The sequence below is a fragment of the Ochotona curzoniae genome, unplaced genomic scaffold, assembly GCF_017591425.1.
Source record: "Ochotona curzoniae isolate NIBS_2020 unplaced genomic scaffold, NIBS_Ocur_1.0 contig_2321, whole genome shotgun sequence".
In the NCBI taxonomy this organism is placed as follows: Eukaryota; Metazoa; Chordata; class Mammalia; order Lagomorpha; family Ochotonidae; genus Ochotona; species Ochotona curzoniae.
In genome coordinates this window covers 23,469,253-23,478,450 of record NW_024465421.1, presented here as the reverse complement: position 1 = coordinate 23,478,450, position 9,198 = coordinate 23,469,253, and the positions used below count along the sequence as shown (strand labels likewise).

Genomic DNA, 9,198 nt, shown 5'->3' with positions numbered 1-9,198 from the left:
CTGGGCGCCCACAGGTGACAGCCCACCCACACGGGAGACTTGGTGAAGGTCCAGGCTCTGGCTTCTGTGTGTCAGGCTCAGCTGTTGTAGCTCTATGAAACGCTCATTCTGCTTTTCAAATGAATAAAAAAGATTACCACTTGGGGTATCTGCACTCCATGTCTGAATCCCTGGGTTTGAGTCCCACCTCCACTTCCGATTCCAACGCCCTGCTGATGCGCAGGGAGGCCCCGCCTGCACAGCCCGGTGAGTCCCGGCCCAGTGAGGCTGCTGCGGGAATCTGGGCAGCGAACCAGCAGTAGGACGGAAGGGATCTGTCTCTGACTTAAATTAAAAAACAAAAATTAAAAAGAAAAATGTGGATGCCCAAGAAACCAGTCCATGGGCGTGTAGCTGGGTGGTCTGAGACCTGCATGCCCCGCACTGGAGCACCTACCTGTGTGTGGCAGTGTGCCAACTCAGGATCCTGGCTTCCCGCAGCTGCAGCCTGGGTGGCCGGGGCGCCAATGGAGGGCTGCCTGCCTTGGGGCTGACGCAGACTCATCACCTGGCCAGCCAGGGGCTGACCTGGGCATTTGGGGACCACACAGATGACATCAGTGTCTGTGAGTCTCAAACGCTAACAAGCAACAGAAGGCAGTCTGCTCGGTGAGAGTCCAAGCCGCGGTGTGGGACGCCTTGCAGGCTCCTTCGGTCTCACGGTGTGCATGCGGCTGTGGGATCTGGAACGGGCTTCCGTGCAGCTCGCTTCTCTAACTCGACGCTGGTCTACGCTGGGGCTGCTCAGCCCGCCTCTCCTCGCAGATGGTCACTGCTCAGTAACTTCCGGGTTCAGTTTAAAGCTGTGTGGTTCTGAACGTCTTTGCCTACTTGCTTTACATTCATGAGTGAGAGCCTTAGAATTTCCAAAAAGACATGCCCTTTTCCTCCCTTTTTATTTGAATCCACTTTTAAGATGGAAAATCGTGGGTCTGGTGTGGTAGCATATTTGCTAAAGTCTTTGCCTTGTGCTGGGATCCCAAATGGGCACCACACCAGTTTGTATCCCAGCTGCTCCATTTCTGATCCAAGCTTGTAGCTTGGAAAAACAGCGGAGGACGGCCTAAAGCCTTGGGACCCTGCACCCGTGTGGGAGACCCAGAAAGGCTCCTGGCTCTGCTTTTGACTATTATAATTTGGGGAATGAACCAGCAGACGGAAGTCTTGCTATCTCAGACTTTCAAGTAAAAATAAATATTGAAGAAAAATAATTAAAAACTATTGCCTGTTACTTATGTCCTGAATATCTTTGTTTTTTAAAAAAATATTTATTCATGTGAAAGAGTTAGACAGGGATAGAGATATGTCTTTCTTTTTTTGTAGTGAACTTTTTAAAATTTTAATATTTTGACAATCTTTTAGAGACATATCTTCCATCTGTTGGTTCACTTCCCAAATTGGCTGGGCCAAGCTGAAGCCAGGAGTCTGAAACTCCATCGGGGTCTCCCACGTGGATGCAAAGGCCTGAGGACCTCGTCATCTCCCACTATTTTCCCAAGCCATTAGCAAGGCGTTGGCCTGGAAGAGCAGCCAGGACTTCACTTGACTGCCAGTTGCAAGTGATACTCAGTCTGCTATGCCATAATGCCAGCCCCTCTGTTAAACTTTAATGATATAGTTTTTTTTTTTTTTTTTTTTTTTTGGCAATTTTTTATAAGATTTTATTTTGACATTTTTTACATAGTTAATTAGGGTAAGAAGGTTCAAGGGCTACATGAAAGTGGATAATACTAGTATGTTTTCCATATTGTTACCTTCATGTTTAAAGGGGGTTATTTAAGGGAGAAGGCCCACCCAATTTCCCACCCTCCCCAGGTCCCGGATGTAGGGCATGCTCTGAGGTTCTTGCTCAAGTGGTTTTGATATTGCCACAGTCATGAATCGCTGTCAATCTTGCCACTCCAAGCACTATGAGATCTTTGAAAAATCCACTGATTGACATAGTCCATCATAGCTGAGATGGTTGCTTGACCTGTTCTGTCTTCTCTCTTTTCTTCGTTAGGGTTCTGAGTCCAGCATTTAGATTAGGAAGATCTCCAAAGAAACTTCTTGTATGTGCTAACAAGTACAGGGCCTGGCACCGTCCATCGCTCCAATCAGCTGGTGGTTGCAGTTGCTGGGTTGGTTCTGTTTTCACTCCCGACTTCCACTGGAACCAATGGGTGTTGCAGTCCAGCCTGGTTCTGCCCAGCACATACTTGGCCCTCACATAAACCAGTGGGAGCTGCAGCCTAGGTTGGAGCGACCCACAATAACCCCCACCAGACCCACTCCCTACCCTGGTTTGCCAGTAAGTGTAGCAGTAATCCAGTCTGTCCCACACCCCATTCCACCCCAGCCTCTATCTTAGTTATCTTAGTTTTATGTCCTGTGAAAGTGGTAACCCAAGAGGGATGAGCCCACTATTTCCCTCCCAGGCCTCTCCCACTCCCAGATTCCAGTTGATGCTGCGTCTAAGCCCAAACAACCCTTGCCCACTTTAATTTTGCTTGCACCAGTAGGAATAATCCGCCGAGTCCGGCTTTTCCCTGATCTGGTCCGCATGAGGCGCACAGGTGTGGTAGCTCTGCCCAGTCTGGTCTGCCCCCATCCCAGCCCATGCTCTCCTGCGGAAGTAGCTGTCCTGCAAAGGAACCCTCCCTTATTCCCCTGCCGGCTCTGCCCACTTCCTTCCTTGTTCTCAGGCTGGTAGGGCGCTGCGGTCGCTTCCGGTACAGGCAACCTCACCTCGGCATTCCATAATGTGCACTAGTCTTTGTTGCGACCAACCCTAGGTCGGCCCACACTGGTGCCTGGATTTGCCAGTGGATAATGTGGACAGATTCAGCCTGGTCTTGCCCCCACATCAGCCAATTGTATGCCAGTGGGTAGCTTTCCATGGCCTTTTCTGGGCTGTTTCCTATCATGTTTCTTGCGTTTACCTGCCGGGTCTGTGTCCTGCCAGAGGAGTTGCTCAGGCTCCTCCATCAGAACCTCTCCCAATGCCAGGTTTCACGCTTACCAGTGGGTCCATGAGCCAACCCTACTCAGTCCACCTCCTGTAATAACAGGAACTGTGGCTTTTCCTGTCTGGCCTTCCACCCAATCTGGTTCTTGCTGTTGGATGTTCCAGCCCAGCCATGGTTTGTCTATACCCACATATGGCTCACACATGGCTCAGTAGGGGTTTGAGACCCTGCCTGGTCCATCCCACATCTGCCCTGGTCCTCCAGAACACCAGGGGGAGTCGGGGTCCGGCCCGGTTCGGTGCATCCAATCCCAGTCCACACTTGTGCCAAGGGAGACTACAACTGTTTCCAGATCAGAACGCAGCTCCCCTAATGATATAGTTTTTTAAAAAAAGATTTATTTATTTTTATTGGAAGTCAGATATACAGAGAGGAGGAAAAGCAGAGAGGAAGATCTTCCATCCACTGATTCACTCCCCAAGTGACTGCAACGGCCGGTGTTGTGCCGAACTGAAGCCAGGAGCCAGGAACTCTTCCAGGTCTCCCACATGGGTGCAGGGTCCCAATGCTTTGGGCCGTCCTCAACTGCTTTCCCAGGCCACAAGCAGGGAGCTGGATGGGAAGTGGAGCTGCCGGGACTAGAACCAGTACCCATATGGGATCCCAGCACGTTCAAGGTGAGGACTTTAGCCGCTAGGCACGCCGCCAGGCCCTTGATATAGTTTTTTAAAGAAGATTCATTTCAAAGGCAGAGCTGGGAAGGGTAACATGTTTGTATATGTGTGCAGGTATATGTGTATACCCCATCTGCTGGGTCACTCCTCCAATGTCTGAGAGTCAGGGTTAGGCCAATCAAAAGCCAGGCGCTTCATCCAGGTCTGCCCTGTGAGCACGGGGGGCCCCAGGCCTTGGGCTGTCTTCCACTACTTTCCCAGACACACTGGCAGGGACCTGGATCAGCGGGGGGCAACTGGGACTTGAACCGACGTCCCAGTGGGATGCTAGCGTTGCAGCACGGCGGCGCAGCATCACTGGGGTGGGCTCATCTTCTGTGCTTCTGCCTCCTGCCGCTGCACTGGGACGGCCCTGGGGGATCTCCACTGTGAATCCCTTGTTGGACTGGAAACACACTCCTGGGCCTTCACTGGTCTGCTCACGGCTGCTCTTGGGGAGGCACCTCCTTGCGTGGCTTTCTGAGTGAGGGTGTGCCTGACTCAGAGCCAACTATAGAGTCACCTGTGTGCGTCATGCAGCCGAATACACTTCATTTCTAGAATGAGGGTGAGCTGGAGTGAGAGAAAGCGCTTTGCACCCACTGGTTCACTTCTGCCATGTACACACTAGCCATGACTGGGCCAGCGACTCAATCCAGGCTGTCATATGGTAGCAAGGCCCCAAGGCCCTGAACTGCCCCTGCCGTTTCCCAGGGTCGGCACTGGCCATAGCCAGGGCTAGACTCCCGTTATTCTGATCCAGAGCAGTTGAGACTCGAACTGACGCCCGTCTGGAAAGCCAGCACTCCAGGCTGAGGTCCTACCCAATAGACCACAGCACCAAGTCCTGTCTGGTAAAAGTTTTGACATGGATGTGAATATGACCTATTTTATAAAGCTGTAATGCAAAGTAAATTGCAAAAGTGTCCAGCATTATCTTACTGTGTGAGCACAAAATAAACATAAGCAGAGGCTGTGGGGAGGGGCACCAGAGTTGGGCAGCACCGCGTTGTCCCCTATCGGCAGAGATCATGGGCCTGGCGCTCATGCCCAAGCAGTCCCCTGGCCCTGGTTGTCTGGGGGACACGAGCAGCAGTTCCAGAAGCCGGAGGGGGCTCGGCGTGCTGCCCAGAGCTGGTGGTCACCCTGGGCTTCGCCGTGAGCATGGAGGGTGAGCAGGTGAGCCGAAACAGCCTTCTTGGAGTGAGCACGCGACCTGGCAGCCCACCACGCTACTGTTCATCCTATGGAACAAAGCTGCAAGGCCTCTGCTCAGGAGGGAGCCACAGCCGAGGCTGGGGATGGTTCCAGAGTTCCTTAGGAGAGAGCTTGGCCCGGGGAGGGGGGGGCGCCCAAGCACTGCTTCTGGCCTCAGGTAGGATGTCAGAGTCTGGAGCTGCGGTGGAGAGGCAGTGGCCACAGGAGGGCACATTGTCAACAGAAGGAGCCAGGGCCAACAGGCATCAGGGCCTGAGCCCGGCACGGGTGGTGCTGCACCTGCCCTGCTAAGACGGGGGCGTGCCTGGGTCCCAGTCCTGCCCACACAGCCGTGGGCAAGTGAAGCAACTGTCCCATGTCTCAGTTGCCTCCTTGGAAAAGTGGGGTAACAATATCAGGTGTCCCCTACAGGAAAGTACTGAGTAAATGTTAATGCCTGTTCCTTTTCTTGTTTTTAAGATTCATTTATTTTTGTTCGAAAGGCAGATCTGCAGAGAGTACAGAGAGAAAGATTTTCTGTCATCTGGTTCTATATTCCTTTTGGAAATAGAAAAAAAAAAAAAACCCAAAGACACCTTGTTTAAAAATAGATGAGAGCAGGGGTGTGTTGTGGTATAGCTTGTTAAGCTGCTGTCTGCTACCCTGGCATCCTATATGGGCATTGGTTCAAGTCCTGGCTGTTCCTCTTCTGATCTGATTCTGGACTCGATAAGGCAGCGGAAGATGGCTCAAGCGCCCAGGCTGTTGCAACCATTTTGAGGAGTGAACCAGCAAGTGGAAGCTCTCTCTCCCTCTCTAATAGGGAGACATTGGTGGCAGTGCAGCTTAAACTACCACCAGTGACCGCAGCAATCCAAACGGCGTTGCTCCATTTCTGACCCAGAAGGTGGCCCAAGCACTTGGGCTGCACCCACAGTGCCTGGCTCCCCGTCCGGCCGTTGACCATCTGGGAAGTTGGACCAGTGGGTGGACAATCTCCCCCTCTGTGTAACTGTTTCACGTAAGTCAATCTTCCAAAACAAAATGCACACGCAAAACACAAGGCTTTGGGTCAAACCCGACAGTCGCTGTGCGAATGGACTGTAGCCTGAACTGTACCTGCAACCTGAGTGTGGGTGCCGCGGTCAAAACAGCATCATCCGCATAGAAAGAGGAACCCCCGGCCCTGGCGGGACGGGTGCCGAGGGTGTCCCTGCGACAACGGAGCGAGAAGCGCTGCTTCGCTGCTTCATCCAGGGCTTGAAAGTCCCAGTTTTCCTTCTGCAAACATTCACGACTTCGGAAACCGGCCAAGGGGCGCTTCTCGGGGTCCGCACCGCGGGTTCGAGCCCCGGCCGCGCCGCTCCTCGGGTACGAACTCTGGACCTTGGGGGCGCCCCCCGCCCCGAGCCTCGGCCTCCCGGCCGGGGTGCCGACGCGACAGGGTGACAGGCAGCCCCGCCCCGCCGGGCCCGGCATTGGCTCGCCCGGCGTCCCCGTCCCACGGCGGGGCAGGGCCGGCTCGCGGCCGCCGAGCCCGAACCCGGAAATGCGGCTCCGCAGGTGCGGGGGGAGGGGGATCCGCGCGGGCGCCGCGGAGCGACGTCGCGGCCAGCCAATGCGCGTGGGCGGCTGCGGCGGCGCTGCGGAAGTCCCGCCCGGCGTGGCGCGGGGGCGGGGCGGCGCCGGGGGCGGCGGGCGCAGGATGAGGGCGGCCATTGCTGGGGCTCCGGCGCGGGGCGGAGGACGCTGAGGGGGCGCCGGAGGCTGGGCGCCGGCGGGGGCCCATGGCCAGGACCACCAGCCAGCTGGTGAGTGCTCGGCGGCGGCGGGCGGGCCGTTAGCTCCGGCCGGGCCGCCCGCCTAGGGTCCCCGGGGCCGGGCGGAGCCTTGGCTGCCTCGGCCGGGCCGCGCTCGCTGCTCGGCCTCCCCGGGCCGTCCCGGGTCGTGGCGCCGGCCGGGCCGCGCGGGGAGGCCTGGAGGTGTCACCGGGCCAGGCGGGGTGGCAGTGCCTGGAAAGTTTGTTTCCGAGTCGGCGCGGCCTCTGCTCTGGGGCTCGCCTCGCGTCCGGTGTGCCGAGGAGCCGGCCGGAGCAGCACCTGATGCTCCGGGCGCCTGGCCGGTGGCCCCTTCCTGCTGCGCCCCGGGGAGGCTTGGGGAGGTCGGGCTGCAAGCGTCGCCCAGGGCGAGGGAGATAGCAGATAGAAGGGACCTTGCAGGCAAAAGACCCAAACAGAGCGGCCGTTGGTTGAGTCCGAGTCACACGCTGTCCTGCCAGGGGCCCCCAGGGGTCTCTGGTTTCCCGTGTTGCTGTCTCTCGGGGTGGTGATGTTTTCCTTGGGTGAACTTCCTGGAGTCTTGGGAGATGGTTGAACTCGAAGGTTCAGACCTTGGGCGGTGGGTGCTGGAAGAATGGGAGGCTGCAAAAGGCAGAGCCCCGCAGACGGGCTGACTTCCTAGCCTGCAGGCGCTCGGCCTCCTCGTGTGGGGGCTGTGGGCGCAAGTCTGAGTTCTCCTTGAGCCCCACAACTCATCCTGGGAATGACTGACCCGGAGCCTGCTGGGTGGAGGGCTTGCCCTGAGGGAGGTAGTGCTGGGCCGGGAGCCCCAGGGTGCATGGGGCTGCACTGTGGGTGGAGGGACCCATACAGCTGTCTGCAGCTTCTCACTGAGCAAGCTTGGGCGTGCAGGGAGCAGAAGTGGGTTTTGAGGGGCAAGCAGCCCTCCCCAGGAGGAAGTGAGTGCTGTGGCCGTGAGCTGGGGTCCCTACATAGGTTGCCTAGCCTGGGCTTTTTGCTCCGGGACAGACGGACTTGCCCACAGACGTCGGGGTGCTGCTGCCGGCCTGCAAGAACCCTGGGGCCTCTGCATTTGTGACTGTTCAGGCGTCCGGGAGCTATGTGCACTGTGCGGGGAGGCGGTGGGCTGCTCCCACTTCCTGAGGGGCCAGTCTGTGAGCTGTAGGTGCTGAGGGAGGCCCCTCCTGGGTACCGCAGGGAGAGGTGGGCTGTGCCTCACACGGGAAAGACCCGGTATCACCTGACTTGTCCTTGGTCTCCAGTGCCTCTGCCCAGGCCCCTGCATTGGTCCTGCGTGTCCTGATGGCCGGCTGGGGCAGGAGGTGTGTGTCTGTAGGCAGTTGGCTCAACTCGGTGACTGCTGGCCGCTCAGAAAGCCGTCAGCCAAGAGGCTCCGCCCTGTTCCTGGGGGGATCCGGACCTTGCTTGGGGAAAGGCAGCATGTTTTGGATTCGCTGGAGGGTAGAGCTGGGGATGGGCAGTGTGGTTGCCTGTGGAGGGACATACCGAGTCCTGGGAAGTGGAGCAGGTGTGTCTGTCCAGGGTGTCAGCAGCGGTGCTCAGCTGGTCCTGATGCTGCTGTGAGCTGCTTGGGAAGTGGTCCTCTCTCCAAGGCAGATGGGGCTCCCAGCTGTGGTTTTAGACAGGAGAAGCTGACGGCTGCTCCGGCAGGTTGGGGGTGCTTGTGGGCAGCTGAGTGGCCCTCCTGAGGGACAGAGTTGGCCCACGTCGGTGGGCTGGCAGGCATTGCTGGGGCGAGGGGTGAACAAGGCTGGTTGCCTTGGAGGTGACGCATTGGGAGGATCGTGGCCCCTTGTGAGGCCCTTGGTGTTTGTAGAGGGTTTGGGTAAGGATAGATCTCTGGGGAGTCGCCGTTGCTGCTGAGACAGCGGGTGCCCCTGCTTGGTGGGGGGAGTGTGGCCTTGCTGTGCGGACACGGTGTCAAAGGGTGGTTTTCCCGGGAGGAAGTAGCTCTGTGGAGAAGAGTTTTGTGCAGGAATCATCAGGTGTTCCCGGCGGTGTGTTGTGCGTTTCAGGAGACCCAGGGCTTTAATAGAGAGGATGGGTGATGTTCGGTGTCCAGCCGTCATGTCCCAGGCTTCTGGGCTTCCTGACGGCTATCGGGGTGTGACCATGTGGCTGCACAAAGTCTGTTTCCATCCTTTCAGTCTAGAACATTTTCCTGGTGTTGTAACTGAAACTTACTCCTAGAAGTGCTGGGCCATTTGGAATGTGTTCATTTATAGGGTTGAGTCTGTGAGTGCACTTGGGGTGCAGAGTTGTGTTCAGGAGTCACTGACAGTGGACTTGAGTGGCCCTGGCAGGGCGAGCAGGCATGAGCTTTCTCTCGGGGCTTTGCATAGGCCAGGGAAGGTGGGCACGTGGCTCCTGGGGCGCCCGGTGGCTTTCTTTCCACAGGCACGGTGAGGTGCCTGCTGTGTGGCCACTGTACTGGGGAGTGTTTCAGAGGGGCCTGCAAGGAAGGGCAGTGTGGGAAGGCGG

At 57.0% G+C, this 9,198-nt stretch overlaps 1 protein-coding gene across 1 annotated transcript in view; it reads left to right on the top strand.

Annotated features, from left to right (window-relative positions):
• The first annotated feature begins 6,642 nt into the window (after positions 1-6,642).
• LOC121151750 (3-phosphoinositide-dependent protein kinase 1) overlaps positions 6,643-9,198 on the top strand; it is a 47,644-nt gene continuing 45,088 nt past the window's right edge. The window contains exon 1 of the mRNA XM_040973537.1: positions 6,643-6,708. Within this exon, the coding sequence (XP_040829471.1) occupies positions 6,685-6,708 (24 nt within the window). The 5' untranslated portion in view covers positions 6,643-6,684. The remainder of the gene's footprint in view (positions 6,709-9,198) is intronic.